Below are 21,490 nucleotides of genomic sequence, written 5' to 3'. Positions count from 1 at the left end.
TGCAGTTGTTTGTGGTAACTAGATGAAACACTGACAGGCGTTCACTGTCTCCAGAGATGTAAGACGAGGCTTCAAGATATTGGAAAGCATCTTAAATATAATGGGTTCAAATAAAACATAAACTATGGTTTTAGGAGAAGTATTATTGAGCAAAGCAATAGAGGGAATATCAACAGGGAAAAATGTTAGCGCCCAACGTGGGGCTCGAACCCACGACCCTGAGATTAAGAGTCTCATGCTCTACCGACTGAGCTAGCCGGGCGATGGTAATCCCTCGTCATGTTAACCATCTTTATTCACAATCATGGTTTTATGATGTAAAATGATTGTTGAATTTGACGGTAAATTGCACTAGTGTGACATAAGGAGGGTTAGGTCTTGCTGTCCTGATTCTGTGTCATACTGACCTCTAGCGGCAAAGAACAGAAAGTGTTTTATGTATTTATTATTATTTTATGAATGTGTCTCAAAGTAACATTAGATACATTAGATACATTAGATAATATGATGTTAACTACAACATTGGGTTACATTTAAAGAAATAACAGGGTCGTGTAGATTGAACACCATGTAAAACTTAATTACCTGAACGCTGTTTTTTTCCTCTAAATGTCCCATAAATCACTTTAAAGTAAGAGGAGCCTTATTAAAGTCAGCACCATTGAACTTATTACCTGGTTATTTGCTTGGTTTTCTTCATTAACTGGAGCCCTGTCGAGCACACAAAAATCGCAGCTTCTGGTCTTCTTGTTTTATTCCAAATAAAAAGTTAAGCGACGGACAGGTGGAGAACAAATTACCCAAAATCCCCCGGGTGGTGAAAGACTATTTGCTTAAATGTGAGTTGGTGGTTCGATCCCCAGCTCTTCCTTTCCTGCATGCTAAAGCAAAAGTATTATCAGCAAAAGTGTATTTAACTTAACAGAAGTAAAATGACTTGTTATGCACACTGCACCCTTTCACTCTTATAATATATTACATTATTGGATCATTAATCCTATTGATGCATTATTGGGTTAGCAGCTAAATGTTACTAATGTGTTTATTTTTGGGTGGTTCAATATATAGCACTCATTATTGTTGATTATAAATCTTTTATTTTAAAAGTAACTTGTTACTTATATGTGAGATGAATGTAGCGGAGTAAAAAGTACAATAGAAGAGTGTTAAGGTGCAAAAAAAATGGAAATACACAACCTAAAAATACTTTAAATTGTAATCACACCACATTAGCACAGCAGTAGATATTGTATACCATACCAATGCCATTTAAAATTCCACATACAACACTATACAAATACCACCACAAAGACTGGAATCAATATTTACAAAGGACTGCACAGGACACAGTTTTGTGATAGTCATAACAGTCACAGCAGCTTTATTAATAGCTGGGCTTTTGTATTTTGCAAACAGTTTGCATTAAATGTAATGTTAGATCTCAGTGAGTCCTTTGAGAAAATCACTGGGACACATACAAAAGAAGAGGCTCAAGAGGTGAATCTGTTTGAGTTATTGTTACATGTAAGAACTATCATACATGTAACAAATAAATAAATGAACAGGTTGATTTAAAACTCTCGGTTTGACAATGGAAGTTAGCAATTATAAAAAGTGAAATATATTATTCCGTTGCACAAACTATCGCTTAATTAAGTTAAATATCCTAACTGACTTTCAAGATCAATTTGTCATTTGACTTTGGGAGCGTATTTAGTGATAAACAAAAACCTTTACATCCAATAAAAAAGAATACACAATTTTATTTTATTTTGATACAGACAAGAGATCTGTGGAGCAAAAGTAGTTTATGTTCTTAATTGTTAACAACTTAAAGCAAAGTAGAGGTGATTAGAGACACTTCATTTAATTCCTGCTATGTTGCATAGGCCGTAAACCTGTTAGTTAGACCTGATTGTTCTTCCTAAAGGCTTTCATTTTATGAAGCACTGTTTTATTCATCCATTGAGTGGTGTATTTTTCTAAATACATTTTCAAGTAATCAAATTACCATAATCCTGGGGGTCCCAGTTATATTCTGTAGATCATGTACAATACAATAAAATAAAATAAGAGAATCCTTTATTAGTCCCACAGCGGGGACATTTGCAGGATTACAGCAGCAGAGTGGATAGTGCAAACAAGAGACATAAGTAAAAAAAAAACATGATCAAAACAGGTATACTTAATAAATAATCACACAGTAAAGAATAATAAATAAGTAAAAAACGTTCCAAAACAACAAAAACTATATAAACTGACTAAATTGTTGCTCCTATTATTATATAAGCTCAACTACACAGACACAGACAATAAATACACATACTATACAACTACACAGACACAGACAATAAATACACATACTATACAACTACACAGACAATAAATACAGACAATAAATACACATACTATACAACTACACAGACAATAAATACACATACTATACAACTACACAGACAATAAATACACATACTATACAACAGACACAGACAATAAATACACATACTATACAACTACACAGACAATAAATACACATACTATACAACTACACAGACAATAAATACACATACTATACAACTACACAGACAATAAATACACATACTATACAACTACACTAAATACAACTACAACTACACAGACAATAAATACACATACTATACAACTACACAGACAATAAATACACATACTATACAACTACACAGACACAGACAATAAATATACAACTACACAGACAGACAATAAATACACATACTATACAACTACACAGACAATAAATACACATACTATACAACTACACAGACAATAAATACACATACTATACAACTACACAGACAATAAATACACATACTATACAACTACACAGACAATAAATACACATACTATACAACTACAACAATAAATACACATACAACTACTAAATACAACTACACAACTACACAGACAATAAATACACATACTATACAACTAAACAGACAATAAATACACATACTATACTATACAACTACACAGACAATAAATACACATACTATACAACTACACAGACACAAATACACATAAATACAACATACAGACAATAAATACACATACTATACAACTACACAGACAATAAATACACATACTATACAACTACACAGACAATAAATACACATACTATACAACTACACAGACAATAAATACACATACTATACAACTACACAGACAAAATATACACACTACACAACTACACAGACAATAAATACACATACTATACAACTACACAGACAATAAATACACATACTATACAACTACACAGACAATAAATACACATACTACACAGACACAGACAATAAATACACATACTATACAACTACACAGACAATAAATACACATACTATACAACTACACAGACAATAAATACACATACTATACAACTACACAGACAGAAATACACATACTATACAACTACACAGACAATAAATACACATACTAAATACACATACTACTATAAACTACACAGACAATAAATACACATACTATACAACTACACAGACACAGACAATAAATACACATACTATACAACTACACAGACAATAAATACACATACTATACAACTACACAGACAATAAATACACATACTATACAACTACACAGACAATAAATACACATACTATACAACAAAACAACAAAAAAATGTGCGCACTGGATTGCAAAACTAATGGGATTTCCAAACAGACCTGTGAATTCAGATGAAATCGTGCTGAAATATTACAGATCTGCACACAACTATGCATCACTAAAGCTGCTCTAGTTACATCCAAGTCTTCTGTAAGCATTTTAGGAAACGCGGACGCTTACGTGCAGCCACTGAACGCACCACGGGCCGGGTTCTCCTCCTACGTCAATGGCACTGGGCGGTTCATGAATGGAGCCGTGGAGATGGGAGGGCCCGTCCTCTGACATCACCAGGCAGAGAGGAGGAGAGAGAGAGGAAAGTGGGTGTTGTGCTGTAGTGTTTGGGTTGTTTTCTGGGTGCGATGCATCTTCATGCCTGTTGTTGAAAACACACAGGAGCACCGGAGACTCCGTGCGTAAAGGTCCGGTGATCTGGTGATTACGCGCAGTGCCGACGGGGTCCAAACCCAGCAGCAGGTCTCCAGTGACGGGCAGCCCAGTGCCTCGTAGGTGAGCCATGGGGTTCCGCAAGAAGAACAAGAGCCCCCCGGTGCTGAGCCACGAATTCGTGATCCAGAACCACGCAGACATGGTGTCGTGTTTGGCCATGATCATCCTCCTCGGCCTGATGTTCGAGGTACTGTGTGTGTGTGTGTGTGTGTGTGTGTGTGTGTGTGTGTGTGTGTGTGTGTGTGTGTGTGTGTGTGTGTGTGTGTCCCCCCCCCCCCTCCTTCTCATGTGTCTCACTGATCGCCAAAGAAGATGGCGAGGAGGCCCACTGGCACGGGTCATTTTACCAGTCGGCTGCTTCCATTGCCTCCATAAGGAAATCAATACATGTATGTGGATATTTGGGCATAAGATAGTCATGCTGCACATTTGATCAGCAGACCTTTGGATGGTCCAGATCAGCTGACTTTGAATCCAAAACACAGCAACAAGACTCAATATATAGTGAACATGTATCAGGTTTTGCTCAATAAAAAAAGATGAGCTATAAGTGAGGATCATTGCACACACTCACTGGGTCACAATGAGAGGAATTGTAGTACTGAAAATGTATACATGTTTTTTTGCTAAAGAAACCCCTGGGAGCCCCTGCAGGCGGCCCCCTGGAGGTCCCCAGACCCCAGTTGTGGGACTCAGGATCTTGCAGTAACACAGAAGCCCTCACTAATTAAATACCTATGTGCATGAAATGATGATTATGTGCTCCTGTCAAGAAAGGTATCAGGACCTGAGAGAAGGTTCCACTATCATTGGACAATCCAAGAGCATTATACATGTTTATTACAGTGCTTTATTATACGTCCAGGATAAGGATATGTTTCTGTCTTTGTGTTCCAGGTCACAGCCAAGTTTGCCATCATGTTCATCACAGTCCAGTACAACGTAACACAAGTTCTCGGTGAGTGGAAGTTTAAAGGTTCAGTTATTATTTAATAAGATAACTCGCATTAACTGCATTTATCTGCATCTGGTTTTCCTAAATAAATGCTCAGCACTTTGTTTAAACTTTGTGTTTCTCTTTCGTTGCAGATGAGAAAAGTGATCCGGTGAACCTTTACCAGTACGGCCCTAAAGATGTGGCCACTGTGTTTTTCTACCTTCTTATTGCGGTCATCCTTCATGCCTTGATACAAGAATATATTCTCGACGTGAGTAATAAAGTATCCAATCTCATCATATCGGCTCACACTGTTTGTTGTTTGAGCACAGCGGCACGTTATTTTGATCTTTTTTTACTTTTGTGTTTAAACACAGCATGAGGCTCTCTCCGCCTCCATTTTGTCAGCTTGCACATTGTCAGATGTAAACGTCTAGTATTTCATTTCAAAAGCATCAAATAACGCCTGGTTCGTTTTCTCTGTTCTGGTCCGTCACTGTGTTTGTGGATAATCAGGTCCAACCCATCCAACTGCATGTGCTCTAACGCATCATAACTGAAAAGGTGTGAATGTTTTCTCCTGACATCTTTTGTGTTTGAAGTCGGCTATCGGTGGGATATCATTAATGGAAAAAGTATTTTTATATATTTGTATTTCCAAAAATAAAAACCCTTTCATGGGCCACATTCAACAAGGATTGTTAATCTTTTTTTGAAGGATTTTTCTCTCTTACAGGAAACGATCCCACTTTTTCATGTCAGTCTTAAAACAATAGTGTGAGCAATGAAACAGGTTTTACCTGCTCTACTATTCCTCTTGTTTATACTGTCCGTTAAAGGACTAGTGTGTAGAATTTAGGAGGATATATTGGCAGATTTGGGTTTTTTCATGAATGTATAATCATCTGAAACTAAGAATCATTGTGTTTTTGTTAGAATGAGCTCTTCCTATCTATATAGATAGCGGGTCCTCTTCCCGGAATCAGCCATGTTAAACCACCGTGTTTCGTAAAAAATCAAGAGCGACCTGAGGGCCACCGTAGTTCTCCGCCACACTTGGAAAGGGAGGGGTCAGAGAAGGCGATATTAAGTTGGTTGCTATCTGCAAACTCACTGCTATTTGCTAGTTAATCATACGCACTGGTCCTTTAAGAGATCCCTTCCTAAATGTGCATACATTTCAAGAGACGGGGCACAAAATGTGAAAAATATATTTAATTTTAGGCCTTAGTGTTTTGCCACGTTTTAGACACATTTGAGAAGATGTGAACATATCCTTTAACGTCAAGGGACAGAAATAACATTTGTGCAAGAAGGAAAATGTGTAAAAAAGAAAAAGGATCTTAATATCCCCACTCTTGTGTTATATTTTCTTTAATTTCAGAAAATGAACAGGAGGTTGCACCTGTCGAAAACCAAACACAGCAAGTTCAACGAGTCTGGACAGCTGGCGGCGTTCTACCTGTTCTCCTTCATCTGGGGCTGCAGCATCCTGACGGCGGTACGGGGGTCAGGGGTCACAGAGACACTCTGTCCCAGCCTGCATTAGGCTTCATCTTATGCTGTGTCTCTTTTTTCTCTGACAGGAGGACTTTGCAACAAATCCTACTTTCCTCTGGGAGGGTTACCCACACACTCACATGGTGTAAGTAGAGACTAATGCACTCCAGAACACTCGTATTTTACAAATCATAAACATTTAATTACAATTTTAATGTAGGGATGTATGTTGAGTTTCAGCCCTTTTAATTTTTTTTTTTATATAAAGCTATTTTTTTCACTTGTTTGGATTTGTTGGGATTTATCCTATTATCTTCTGTCAAATTTTAAAATCACAGTCAAAGCTAAAAGTCATATTTCATTAATAGATCATGTTTTAGGTTTCCTTCCCATTTTCTCACTGCTTTGACTTGTTGTGCATGTTAATGTATTTTAAATAGAGGTAACAGAACCGTGCACAACATTATATATTGTATATTAATGTGTTACAACTTCTGTTCAAGCTGAAATAACAGCCAGACTCTCTCTCACCTCTGCTGCACAATCTGTCCTCTGTCTAGTTTTCAGGTCAAGTTCTTCTACATTTGCCAAATTGCCTATTGGCTCCATGCTCTACCTGAGCTGTACTTTCAAAAAGTACGGAAGGTAAGGGTCACGTAGAATGTAATATGTATATTTGCTCTTCTCTTGATTTATAGATGATATTGGGTTTTTTTTGTGAATTGAGTCGTGATCATTTGTTACTTTTAAAAAGTGCGTCCTCATTCTTTTTCTATTGAAAAAGCACTTTGATTTGATTTGTGTGTGTGTATATATATATTTACACACACACACACACACACACACACACACACACACAAAAATGTGTTTTGAGGGTTACATTATTTTATTAAATTCATTGCTCCTCAAGAACGATTCACTATACTGTCAATAAAATGACAGAAATCTAAAGAATAAGTCAATACTTCATGTGCAAACCTTTAAAAATACTAAGAGACGACATGAAGCAATCATTTGTCATCCAGAGATTTCTCCAGCAAACTTCTTTTTGTGGTAACTGATGCTGCTGCTGTTACTAACACAAACTCTCTTCCTTTGTTTCATTTCCACAGGAGGACATCCCCCGTCAGCTCTATTACATTTGCCTTTACGTTGTCCACATCACTGGTGCCTATGTCTTAAAGTGAGCGAAATCATTCTTTTTTTCTGAGCAAATCCTCTGTGGATGCAATAAAGAAGCATATTCTAGGTATATATTTCATAAACATCTTATTCAACCCTGAGAATGACGGAGAATGTTTGAAACCAAAGTGCCAGATCAAATGGACGAGACAGTGTTTCTTTTACATATCTCAGGAAAGTTGATTTTAAAAAAGGAGTACATTGTTATGTGACTAATAACCCAGACATCATACATGACACTAAGATACTACACTGTATATATACGTTTATGGAGTGATTTTTCTTTAAGTGATGGAGTACAGACTCAGCATTTGACTTTCCATTATTGTCCTCACACAATCCGATAAAGATTAATTTAAAATCTCAGAACCAGGCCAGCTGACTTTTCCTCTACTTGGAGCATTAAAACCAAGAGGTGTGATACTGTATTTGAACCTGTGAGCCAGACCAGTTTTTTTTTTATTTTAAGATAGAATTCATCTCGTCTCATCTGAAATTGAGTCTCTTCCGTTTGCTAATCTCCTTTCCTTTAGGACTATTGATCTAAAGGAAATGTAATGAAATGTTGGGAGCTGATATGAAAGTGTTTTTATCTCCTGTGTTTTTATCAGCCGTGTTCTATGAGAAGAGCATGTGTAGCTGATAGAGTTCACTCTTGTCTCCTCTATACCGAGTTGTCCCCAGTTAACTCTTAGTTGTCTCTCTGCGTCCCGTCTGCTCAGCCTCCACCGACTGGGCCTGGTGCTGCTGGTGCCTCACTACCTGGTGGAGCTGCTGTTCCACGCTTCACGCCTCTTCTACTTCAGTGATGAGAACAAGCAGAAAGGGTATTGCTTTCAGTCATCTAACAAACAAGTTGTCATTTTTTTCTGACCTATCCCGGACTTTACATAGAATTTACATAGTTGAATCTGATTGGTCAAGTATTGCCTGTAGTCGACTGATTGTAGAATCGTGTCTTTTTTTCTTACAAATTCATTCACCTCTGTTTAAGCTTTATGTATCTATAGAAAAATACTAAAAACAACATTATTTGCATTACAACCATCGCTTAGCTGTTTCAGATTAATGTAGTGTGTGTGTGTGTGTGTGTGTGTGTGTGTGCTGACGGAGCGTAGACTGTTCGACAGAGACACAGTTTCAGTCCTGCTTGCTTTTCGTGGTTGTAAATTCAACTTAGAGTCCTTATTCCGTTTTCCCGCAAGGAAGCGAAGGGAAAGTCAACTGGACAGACACACGCAAACCACAATCAACTGTTATAGTGCCACAAACAGCTGATTTCAGAGTATCTATCATAAATTAAAAATATATCCAGTGCTCTGATAGTGCTACGTTCTTATGTGAATGCTCTGATTAATACATGTAAGCCTATTCTTAGAAGTTGAAATACCCATGTTCTATTTTATGAATAACAAATGATCCTAAATTTCATTACGTCGTTTTCCCGTCACTGCGACGATTTAAATGTGAGACTGGCAGTTGTATCCGGCTCCATCCATATTCGGTTTCACTCCTACTGAGCCGATGTCTCTTTTTTTTCCCCCTTACAGTTTTACTCTGTGGGCGCTTCTGTTTGTCATCGCACGCCTCCTCACCCTCACACTCTCAGTTCTGACGTTTGGCTTCGGACTGCCCCGTACAGAAAACCAGGGCTTTTCTCTCGCAGAAGGCAACTTCAACGTGCTCACCATAAGGCAAGTCCACATGTCAATAACCAGGAAGAGCCCTAAAGTCTCAACAACAAACATTTAACTTAAAAACAGCTAAGTTTTGTTTTCCTCTTCTGAAGTTAAATCACTTTAACTTTCGTGGTTCTTTAAATGTGTCTTCCCCACCCCTCAGGATGACTTGTCTGGCAGCTATCTGCCTGACACAGGCTTGGATGATGTGGAAATTCATTAACTTCCAGTTGAAAAAGTGGAGGGAGCACAGCCAGAACCAGGCCTCCAAGAAGAAGGCGGTCAGCCCGAAGAGCAAGCCTCACAAAAGGGAGCTTACGAGGGGTGAGTGTTCAAGAACTTCGGCATCTGGTCAATCAAACAGACATAATGCGATCCTGTGCTTCAGTACATGTCGCGTCTACGATTTTCTAAATAATAACTTTTACACCTTAAATTGCTCTCATCAGGGATGTTTTTAATAATCTGTCTTTGTCAGGAGGTGCTGCCAATGGGGTTGTGAAGTCGGAGGATAAAACATCACCACGGGCAAGAAAAGCCAAAGCTTCATAGAGACGGAAGAGTTTGGGGGAGAAAAAAAAACTGAGTGAGGGAGTTCCGACAATTATGTCTTTACACGACTTCAAATTTTGTCTACTGATCTGCAAAACAAATGTTTAAGCGCACTAAGAAACCTTACAGCTGTCCCTTTTTGAGGTTGAAACTTTATTTTATTATTCATTTGGGTTCTCTGTAGACGGGATGTTGGCGGGACAGTGCTGGGTTTGATGCTTTAACAAGAGAGACTTCAAAGTGTCCTTTCGTGTAAAAACTACGATCACTCGCAGGGTACTTTCAAACTTCACTAATTTGACATCGAATCAGTTAACGTCACGGTAACTTATAAAGCGAATTTTGACTTCAGGGTAATGTTATATAAAGTGTTAATGTACAGACTAACTGTACAGGGTGTCATTTTAAGTTTGGACCTTATTCAGTCAAACTCAGTAAAACAGGCCACTGACTTAAGTCCCATAATAAAGCCTTTCTTGCTCTGCAAGACGGCACTTTGACATTCTACTGTTGTCAGGAAAAGATCCAAAAGGAATATTTCTGCTATTTATGTATTTGGCATAGCTGCAGCCAGAAAACTGAAGCACGTACTACACTCCTTGATGATTTACTGCCATTATTTGACAGCCTCTGCCTTTTGAAATCCAAAATGTTGGATTGAGGCGCGTTTTGTATTTTCGTTTGCTTTTTATCACAAGCCTGGTGGTCAGCTTTAGCCTGTTAGCGGGGGCTCGACTTACCAAGAGGAAGCTGCACTGTAACCTGTGATGCTGTACTGTATGCATACAGTGAAATCTTTCTAAAGGCATGATTGAGGCTGTGTATCAGTCTTGTATGTGGTCAATGCATGATGGTTCAAGGCTAAGGACTTTATGGCTAGTTCCTAGCTGTGCTGTTGAGTTTGCATATTTCTCTTACGCACACACACACACAAAGCATTCAGTGGCCTTTTTATAACTGCTGCAAGCAGTTTGAATAATTTATTTTTTGCCATATACAACAGAAAGTTATTATTTTCTATGCTTTGACAAGCTATAACCAGCAAACACGGCGGTACATAGCAACTGCATTTAGTTAATCCAAACAAAACAATCTTTCTTCAAGTGTCCTTATAATGTCAGTGGTTTGTATCACTCGTTCTGCTTGTGTTGCGTTCTGTTTGCCTTCTCTGTTTTTTGCTTTTTTTACTCTCGGGTATCAGGGGACAAGTTATCCACCACGTATACTATAAGTTACATCCCATGGTGCAGTGGGAGGTGCGTTTGTAAGGGATGTGTTTGTATGCTGGTGCACTTACTCATGTTTGTTTGTGTGTGTGTGTGTGTGTGTGTGTGTGTGTGTGTGTGTGTGTGTGTGTGTGTGTGTGTGTGTGTGTGTGTGTGTGTGTGTGTGTGTGTGTGTGTGTGTGTGTTCAGTATTGTCTGCCTACTGTGTATGCGAATTAACTGGGCGTGAATGATGATGATGATGATGATGGTGATGACAACGATGTTTATTGCTTGTCTCGTAAAATAATTATTGCAGAGCATGAAATGTTACAATCTGTTCACTGACTCCTGCCCTGTTTGTCGTATTTCACAATCGCATCCTTTAGTTCACTTCGGTTCGGCCCGACACGCTTCTGTGTGCGACACACTCGAGTTGTGGATTGTTGTATGTTTTATAGATCTTCGGTTACTAAATGCTTATGTGTTCAGTGTCTCTGCCCCTCACATGCCCCCCTTTTTCCCCCCGTGTGAGAGAGATTCTGTGATATCTGTTTGCCACATGTGGCATGTTCTGTCCTTCCTGCTTCCACCTTTTCAATGATCCTGACACTGCTATGGAGCACACGTGTTGTACTGTCGGCCACACTCACTCATCTCCTGGACCTGGAGACGTGCTCTACTACTAGTCCACTGTGCATGAGAAGCTCCGTGCAGAAAAGACTGTACTAACAGTTGGAGTCTGGAGTAAGGGATGAGACGAAGATGCCATTCATTTTTGCTCCCTTTAGCGCTCCATATTGGGACTTTTATGGTCTGTAAAGCCCAATGTCTGTGTGTGGCGGTGTCATAGGAGAGAAGGAGGAGCAGAGGACGTCTGTACCAGCCTGTTATTAAACCGTCTCAGATGTAAAAGAGGAAAAAAAAAGAAACTGATTCAACCCTACACTGTACTAAAATATGTGTCAGATTTTTAAGCTATTTTTATAGAGCGGAACCTGTTGAAATTCATTGTTGTTCAGTACACACGTGTGAATATTTGTTTTGCATCCATATTGATATGAATTGGGGGTTTTTTTATATAAGAATGAAGCTTGCTGAACTGTTAGCGTGGATATACATTGTGGTATGAGTGTAAAGATGTATTAAGCCTAATGGTTTATTTAACTTCATGGCCTTATTAGAGCAAAATGAACCCAATTATATAACACTATGCTGCAGGTGTACTCTGCAGCTTTCACAACTACATGTTTTATGTTTTATGATCGTGAAGAACACATCAGTTTGAATATATAATGAGAGGAGCAAACGGTCAGTATAGTGTTTTATTTGTTCCAATCCTGCAGGTGATATTGTGGATATAGAACGAAACATTTTGCAAGTGAAACCCTCTTTTTCCTGCTCCTCAGATGCCACGCTGTACAGTAATCAGCGTACGTTTCGGCTCTGAAACATGAGCCACCCTGCAGTTCACGCCCCCTCGCTTCGAGACACAATAGCCTGTATAATCCCACAGGAATGCACTTTTTTTTGCATAATATGCATTATGTAAGAGCACCGTAACACTTCTCACTTTGGCTGTTCCTGCGTTGGTTCTCAATGAATTACAAATTAAGAGTTGCTAAATTTTCAAATGTGTGCATTTTGTAATTGTTGAAAACTAAAAAAAAAAAAAAAAGGCTGCAATGATTTAACTGTATGAGCAACCTCTAGGTGGCAACAATACTTTATGCTTTTGACCATGAGATCACTTTAAAGAAAGAAAAAAAGAGACATGTTTATTGTATTCTATTAATTCATTCTGCACTGTCCTTGATTCGCTTTTATTTCACTGCTTGTTTATAGATGTTGCGATATATTTCCTTTTTAAATATGTTGTCTCTGAACTGCTCTGATGGTATATATTTATGCAAATTCTCGTGAGTTCTGATCATTTTTCTTCGTCACTATTTTTTTATTTCATGTTGGAATAAAGCTTTTATTCATTACACAAACATGTTTTTTTTTTTCGTTTTTTTTTTTACATACTGCCCACAGGTTAAGAGAACTGTCTCCATGGAAACGCCATGTAAAAAAAAAAAAAGCATGCAAAAACATTGCAGTGTCAAAGTGCACCATAAATTATGAGAGCTGTAGATAATTATCCACTCCTGAGGTGAACCAGCCGTTAAAATGTCATTGACAAAGCAGGGATGTGCACCAGTTATTGTTTTTTGAGGCTTCCTTCTCTCACCTCCTGCTCATTACACCTTTCCACACCTTGCTGGATTTTAAACATTTATCATTTATTCTATCCATTGGGGCTGGCGTCTGGAGACATGAGGGAATATTGGCCAAATCTTACTTCTTGGCTAATTACCACCAGGGGGCAACGCTGAGCTTTTTTGCCTGAGGGACAGAAGCAGTCTGCAGGGGCATAGCTGCATACAGACCTGCATTAATAAATCACCAGTCAGAGTGAGAAAGACTGAACATTGTCTTATCACACAGTATGCAGCTCAACATTCTTTAACAGACTTATGCATGAAGTCAACCAACCAAATGAAGCAACTGATGGCTTGCTCAATGTGTTTATCCAAATACGGGAGTGTATTTTCAGACCTCAGCCTCGACTCCACCGTTGTGCAATTTGACTGGTGGCCGTAAACATGACATCTGCATCCGTTGCTGGTGAGGTATGAGCACAGCACAGAGGAGAGACACCTGCAGCTCACTGCTAATGTGTTGTGTTGTTTCAGAGTAATGGGTTTTCTCTGGGCAATCAGACAGCATGATGGATCAGTGGGAACCAGAGAGGCGGGCTGAGAGCGCTGCAGGGTCAGCACAAGGACAGGGGTTCACACACACGCTCTCCATCACACACACACACACACACACACACACACACACACACACACACACACGCACAATAGATGGATGTACCCCCAACCCCAGACATACATGACCTGAACCCTCTGAGGGTGTGCTTTAAAAGCAAACTTGGAGAAAGAATCCGACCAGCTTAGACGAACGGGGGGGGGGGGGGAAAAAAAAAAAATCACTATTCCACTTCTATTTTTTTTGTTAATTCCTCCCCTTCATCCAACGAGGATAAATCTCTCGCTGAATCGTCCGTATTATGTGTAATTTCCATATAAATTAGCTTCATTAAAAGGGGAGTACTTTCTTATTTAACGAAGCTCATTTGAAATTCTGTATTTAATAAGACATGCAATCCCAGACTTGCAGACTAATAGCCAACAATTAGCAGGACTGTGTGTGTGTGTGCGTGTGTGTGTGTGTGTGTGTGTGTGTGTGTGTGTGTGTGTGTGTGTGTGTGGGTGCCATTGTGTTTGGAAATGCGTGTGACGGTGTAATCTCTTGGATGTATTGCCGTCCTTCCGTTTTATTTTCATTGATTGTCTCAAATGAGCAAATTGGGCAGCAGCTGCTCTCCCAGCCATGTTTTACTTGCAGTGACCCATGAAGCACCAGATCTAAGATGTTCGTGACCTCACAGCTATTTGTGAGCGAGCAGACGATAGGGGAGTGTGCGAGGTGAGCAACAGAGCAGGTGCAGACCAATGAAGGACAGAGCGTAGCAGGAGTGGAAACATCTGGAGGGATCTGAGGCATGGGAATGAGAAGCAGACAGGGGGGGTGAAGACAAAATGGTTAAAAAGGAAGTGAGAGGAAGAGAGACAGACAGATGGACAGAGAGCAATGTCGAGCAGAGTGCTGTGATTTACAGTATAGCGAAGATGAATCATGGAGGGAAGAGTGTGTGTGATGTGAAGAGGAGAGCAGCGCCCTATCAGTGTCCATCAGAGACAGCAAATGCAAATTAGAACAGATTGGTGAGAGAGGATATAGAAAACAGTCAGATAAATGAGAGAGACTAAATGACTGCATGGGGGAGAAAATACAAATAATAATAGGAAAAGGAAGATAAAGGAGATGTTTGTGGGTATATTTTCATCCAGCATGACCCCTCATTAAATGTCTTCCACCAAATGTATCAAATATACAGCTTTCTATCATTAGAGTGTGCATGTTTATGTGAATGTTTTAATCACGCAAGGCAATTTGGAACAATTCTTATTTAGTAATAGCTTGGCAAAAATACTTCTTGATGCAAAACTGAGGTCGAGGCGAAAAAAAGGCAAACAATAGGAGAATAAAAACAATCAAATGAGACCAAACATTACTGCTTGTATGTGGAAGTTCATTAATGGCAAAACAATTGAAATGGCATAAAACATATTTAAATGGAAATCAGTCTTCAAGTCAAGATTTGAGTAAGCACAGCGCCCGATTTATAAGCACAGAGCAAGTTCTGAGAATAAGCAGGGACATAAGTGAGTGTAATAAATGTCTGCAAGAGGAGCAGGGCTTTGTTTGCTCCGTATCCTGTTGCACACTTTCAGTTTTGGAAGCAACCTTTGCAACACCTCTCCAAACTGAGAGCAAAGTCAAATCCAATCATTGGACCATAACACCACCATTAAGAACAGCGTTCTCCTAAAAACTTAGACTCTGCCCAAACTGCTGGAGTAAATTACGAGATCACATGTTGAGCATCAGGATGTTGGGCTTAACACTTGGCTCACGTTTCCAAATCTGTCCCTGCGTGCTCTCAAAAGCTGGATTGATTACAGCTTGAGTTTGCTCTGTGCTCACTTAATAGCTTTGCAATTAATAAACAGTTCTACATTTTGGACATTCATAGTATTGGGAGCATTTATATTGCCTCTCAACAGCTCTCAACAGGGTCATGGGTGAGCGTGCGGCTTGCAGCTAACAGTGCTAACAGTGTGAACAGTGCAAACTACAGCAGTCTACCTGAGGGGGAACCAGAGGAAGGGCCCTATGCTTCCATGACGACGCTGTCAGTCGGAACAGCGTTATCAGCTATTACTCAGTATGAGAGCAGTGCAGAGCGGCGGCCTTGGGCTAGCCAGTGGGGGACGCTCACATGCACTAACATGCACTAACATGCGCTAAGTCAACAAACCAAAGAGAAGATCAGATTACAATATACACCGAGGGAGAGCAACTTCTTTCTGTGCTCAGGTAGACATTACTCCTCTGTATCTTTACATTGCAAACAGTTGTTTGCTGCAATATTAATGCTCTGAATACCGTATATTGCACCTTTAAGTTTCTTTGTACTGTTGTATTCTTTACTGGCTGTTTGCAAGAACAAACTAAAAATATGAGACTATGTGGCATGTTGCAGTGCGAGCTAGTGAGGACCCGAGTTTAGGAGTCAGCACGTGCCACTTTTGCCTCGGGCGTTCACATTGAGCAACACAGAAATCAACAAAAATGTAGCGAGAACATGATTTATGCACGTCCTCTAGACAGTGTGGAATGTTTCCCAGTATGTGTGTGTGTGTGTGTGTGTGTGTCTGTGTGTGTGTGTTTGCATGTGACCAACAAGCTGTGCATCTGGAACATGAGCTTTTACCCACCTACACCCATGTGCATGCACACACACATGGCCCAGTCGGTAACTGGGACAGCTGACAGCGCTAGCAGGGTCACGTGTGTTTATACAGTCTCATCTGTTCCTCAGTTGCCTGAGCTCTCTCGGTAACACTCAGTCTGTGCACTCTTCCACACAGACGGTAAACACACAATGCCAGGCTGCATCTCCCCCCCCACACTCATTCCCCCCCCCTTGAGGGTTTTGTTTTTCCAAACAGCAACTTTGTCGTCCCTTGAGGCTTTCCAGTCAGTGATTCTAAGACTGCCCCAGTTTTTTTGCTTTATCTGCTCAATCATGTAGTATTGATTTTTTTTTTTGCATTGGATGATGGTGAGGGAGGTTTCACAGCCAGAACCGGAGGCAGAGGGTGATGGTTATATGGGACAGGAGCATATGGTGGATTTATAAAAGTATGACAAACTAATTGTTTCCCTCAGCTCCACCTTTGTCAAAATTCCTTCATTTGCCTCTTTCTTCTTGAATAATTCTGTGTAACTTTCCATCGCTTTCGAATAGCTTTATACATTATAAATATATATATGTATACATATATACATATCTATATCCATGCTTGTGCAAATGAGCCAACATGGAGCTGTATGTACACAGTTGAGGTCACCTCTTAACCTTCCTCAACTCAGCTACAGAGTCCAAATTGCAACAGTATTTTCTGCATATGGGTTGTCTCTTTTCTCTCTCCCCATGTCTCACATCTGTGTGTGTGTGTGTGTGTGTGTGTGTGTGTGTGTGTGTGTGTGTGTGTGTGTGTGTGTGTGTGTGTGTGTGTGTGTGTGTGTGTGTGTGTGTGTGTGTGTGTGTGTGTGCATGCATGCTGTTCCACTACCCTCCTGAAGCCTCATTCCTACCTGTTTGGAATTTTAAACAGCTTCCCTCTTCCTCTCACCTTCCCACAACTCTCTCTGCAGTCCCCTAAATTCTCCCTCAACAATAACCGGTATGATGGTAAATAAAATGTGAAACATCTTCTGTCCGCATTATTAACAAGTGTGCTTTATTGTATCTTTGAGGGTTATGGTCAAGTCGTATTGTGAAGACAAAGTCTGATGCTGGTGAAGTCTGCATGCGTGCGCACATGCAGGTGTTTCTTCACATAACATTTCATTTTCTGCCATTTCCACTTTCTTTTAGCCCCAGGCAACACTATGGAATTTCACAAATGATGGACAATAAGTACCATAATAATGTGGTTTTAAATATTGTGGAATTGCAACCTGAAGCCAGCTGGCTATAGAAAAACAATTCTCCACTGTTTCACTCTATCAGGAAAAAGGACTAATGAAGTCTTTTACTCCGAAAAGCATGAGTTACATAGCTGCTTAAAAAAAAACACAGGCCTTTATTCCTAAAAGCTTATTCCAAAGAATAAATTCAAATTAGATTATTTGTAAGCAAAGCTCTGAAAGTTCCAATATTAATACAATTTCGGCTTTGACCATTGAGAGACTCAATCGTCTAACAATCGCAAAGCTGTCAGTGCTGAAAAAATGTTTTAGTCGAAAGGCAAATCGAATCATGGATTAGATGAATCATGACACCCTTTGTACGATGGTTATGAGACATCGAGGGGCACTGACCAGGTGTTGGTATTTGACTAATATGGAGTGAGGTTTGCAGCAACAGATGCCGATGGTGATCCGGTTTAAGAGTGACGTGTTAACTGGTGACTCTCAGCCGAATGCGTCGGTGGTTTCTTGTTCAAAACACAACCAGAACATGTAGGTGTCAATGTATAAGTCTCCAATTCATTTGAAATACATGCCCATCTGTGTTTATTAGATACACAAAACATTTACAAAAATTACCATGAGTAAAGACAGACAGATTTGGCTAAAGGTCACCAGTTAACACTGTCACTAGTTAAACTGAAACACCTGTTGCTTTGAAACGGTTGTGTGTCGGAATTCTGTAGAACTCGAGGCCGCTGTTGGAATGTCGATTCTGACAGGCGAGCATGCAAACATCTGGACATTTTGATGCTGGTAAAAAATGTATTTCAATATTCAAAGCTTGCTAACTAAGGGCTGGGGCAAAACACAACATGCACATCCATGCTAATGACGTCTGCTGTAAAAGGGTCTATAGCCCTCTCTCTGGTATACTGTATGTTTTTGTAGTGTTAAGATCATGAATCACAACATGTGACTGTTACAGCTTTCCAACATACAGTATCTTCTCTCTGACAAGTTTTATCAAACTCAGTTCCTATCATTACACATGCAAGAGATATTCACAACATAAATGGTTTATAGAGAAAAGTGCAGCTCATCTTGAAGGTCACTGTGAAGGGACAGTGATACTGTAATGATACATTAAAGAGATAGTTTTGATGTTTTGAAGCGTGTTGTATGAGCTACTTATCTGTAGTCAGTATATTAACAACAGTACGTGGCGGTCGGCATGCCTCCGGTTTGGTAAAGCAGACAGGAGTTCCAGCAAAGCGATGTACTGGTTTGGGCGGGGAGGTCAACAGTTTTAGCCACCTAAAAGATCTATAGCAGTTTCAGTGTACGCTATATTTAGTATATATTTAAAACATGGAACTGAACTGAAAGTGAAACTTATCTATACAGTTTTTTGGTCCACGGAGTCATGCGGCTTTGAGAAGAGCATGAATATGTTTTACTTTCAGTTCAACATTTCTTTGGGTGTGTCTTTGTTTTAAGTGGCTAAAATACATTTAGCTGCTGGCCCTGTCCACAGCAGTATGTTGCTCCTCAACTTCTAAAAACATATGTATTTACTCGTTTCTTATATTGTTCACATTTTCTATTGTAAGTTTTACTATTTTATACTATGTCTCTTAAACTGTGTTTATTGTCATGCACCAAATCACCAAGACAAATTGCTTTTATGTGCAAACCTACTTTAGTACAATAAAGCTGTTTCTGATGCTCTCACCAACAGTTTCTCTTCTCTCTGACTGCATTTAGATTTTACACATTATTGGTTCAGTGCAGTCAGCCAGTGAACTCAAATGTGCTCCAAGTCTTAATTTATTTTAAAGGAGGCTTAAACTTCTAAATCCTTTGGCTAGGACTTATCACTGTATATGTGTGTGTTTGAGTGTTAGAATGTGTGTATTACAGAGTTACAGTGCAACATGAAGCACACACATTTGTTTGATTTGTTATTTTTGGGGAAATAAGCAGTTGATTTCTTTGTGCATGAAAAACACAAAAGCGATAAACTTTAATAATATTTTTCGGGTCATGCTCTTCTAAACGTGTCCACATTTTCTCAGATATAGTACTTCTGCTGTAATTAAATCTTAATGATCTTACTAATCTTTGCTTTCCAAGCACATTCACATTTTTTTTGCAATCCTCTCTGAGTTATATTCTAATCACATTTTCTTCTCCTTAGCGGTTCTTTCAGTTTTGCCTGATGAATTATGCCTGACCCATAAGGCTAATTGCTTTAAGCCTTTCCACAACCCCATTTCAACATCTTCATTCTCTCTATAGTCTCTTACACTTATCTCCATATTGTGTGCACTCTCCTCACTCACTTTCCCAGTTAAACTAGTGTAGTTTTACCTTATTTTCACTCCCTCTGTGTTCCTTCGAGCTACACACCGACAACTCCACACTCGCGTCTTCTCTCCCCTTTTCATACTTAGTGTTTCTTTAACACCGATAGGTTTTTCCCAGCTTCGCTTCTTCACAGGCGATAGGCATCATTTGTCATTATCTGTGATCTTGTCTCTGCGACTTCTTAAACTGCCTTAAACTAAACTCGACTATCTCATCATCTTGTCTCGCTTCTCTCTCTCACCTTCCTGTTCTCATCTTCTTTCAACCCCACTGTCATTGACACAACAGGCTCCTTACTCACCCTGTGTGTGTCTGTCTGTGTGTGTGTGTGTGTGTGTGTCTATATCCATCTATCTGCGTTCTTGTCCGCCTGGCATCACCATAGTGACGGGTTTTTTGGTGCTATCAGTCCCTGCCTTGTATATCTTGGCAGCCGTCGGGGCGCTGTGCCGACGTGTCCCAGTTCATAGGCCGCTCGGCTCCGACGTCACTGCTCCATGCTGACCCTGCCAGCTCGCATATGGAGCCCACATATGGGCCTCATCTATAAGAGATAGGAGGACTGAAGGAGCCACAGTCCCTTCGGTGAAAAAAATAAAAAAAGGCAGTTCACAGAAGGCTGGCTCTTATAACAAAAAGACTGCAGGATGTGAAGTGACATTTTAGCATTTGTCGGTTTCATGAGGAAGAAATATCAAAATGTTGAGAGAAGAACAATATGCTGGTGCACATTATATCTCTATTGTGACCTTAATAATTATTTTCAAGATGTGTTTATACACCAAGTGTTTTTATAATGGAGTTTGGGGGGCTTGTGTGTCGGCAGTGAATCAGCCGAGGGTTTCACAAAGACTGAAATATGACATAATTTCATACCCTTGAAATAAAAATGTAAGTACATATTCCATTTAATACTACCATACCAGTAATTATAATTACTCACACTTTACATTTTACTCCCAACTGCATGCATGTCTAAAAATAACAGTTACATACATAAGTATTAAGAAAGGAAAATATTAATAAATTCATTGACAGAAACTTTATTTTGATAATAGATTCATCATAACCAGTGGTGGAAGAAGTACTCAGATATTTGATCTAAGTAAAAGTGGCAATTCCACAGTGCAGAAATACTCAGTTGCAAGTAAACAATATGTATTTAAAAATGCACTTAAAAGTACAAACGTTTTGGCATCAATGTATATATAAAATATACAAGAAGAGATGTAAAATACTCATTTGTATGCGTGTGATGTGTATTATATTACTGATTTATGATTATATATTTAAAAAATGTATACATTCTA

The 21,490-nt window shown here is 39.4% G+C and overlaps 1 protein-coding gene and 1 non-coding gene across 2 annotated transcripts; one reads left to right on the top strand and one right to left on the bottom strand.

Moving 5' to 3' along the window:
- Window positions 1–189: 189 nt before the first annotated feature.
- Window positions 190–262, bottom strand: trnak-cuu (transfer RNA lysine (anticodon CUU)). Its single transcript has one exon. It is a non-coding gene; the product is annotated as a tRNA-Lys (tRNA).
- Window positions 263–4,003: 3,741 nt separating this feature from the next.
- On the top strand, window positions 4,004–13,133 carry zgc:113278 (Translocating chain-associated membrane protein 1-like 1-like). The gene is made up of 11 exons (XM_054609028.1): window positions 4,004–4,288; window positions 4,999–5,059; window positions 5,191–5,309; window positions 6,423–6,539; window positions 6,625–6,683; window positions 7,099–7,183; window positions 7,651–7,721; window positions 8,443–8,547; window positions 9,271–9,414; window positions 9,563–9,723; window positions 9,878–13,133. The coding sequence occupies exons 1-11, from the start codon at window positions 4,169–4,171 to the stop codon at window positions 9,949–9,951; spliced, it is 1,116 nt and encodes a 371-aa protein (XP_054465003.1). The 5' UTR covers window positions 4,004–4,168; the 3' UTR covers window positions 9,952–13,133.
- Window positions 13,134–21,490: the final 8,357 nt, after the last annotated feature.

Source organism: Anoplopoma fimbria, chromosome 12 (genome assembly GCF_027596085.1).
Source record: "Anoplopoma fimbria isolate UVic2021 breed Golden Eagle Sablefish chromosome 12, Afim_UVic_2022, whole genome shotgun sequence".
Classification (NCBI taxonomy): domain Eukaryota; kingdom Metazoa; phylum Chordata; class Actinopteri; order Perciformes; family Anoplopomatidae; genus Anoplopoma; species Anoplopoma fimbria.
This window is presented reverse-complemented; position numbering and strand designations above follow the sequence as displayed.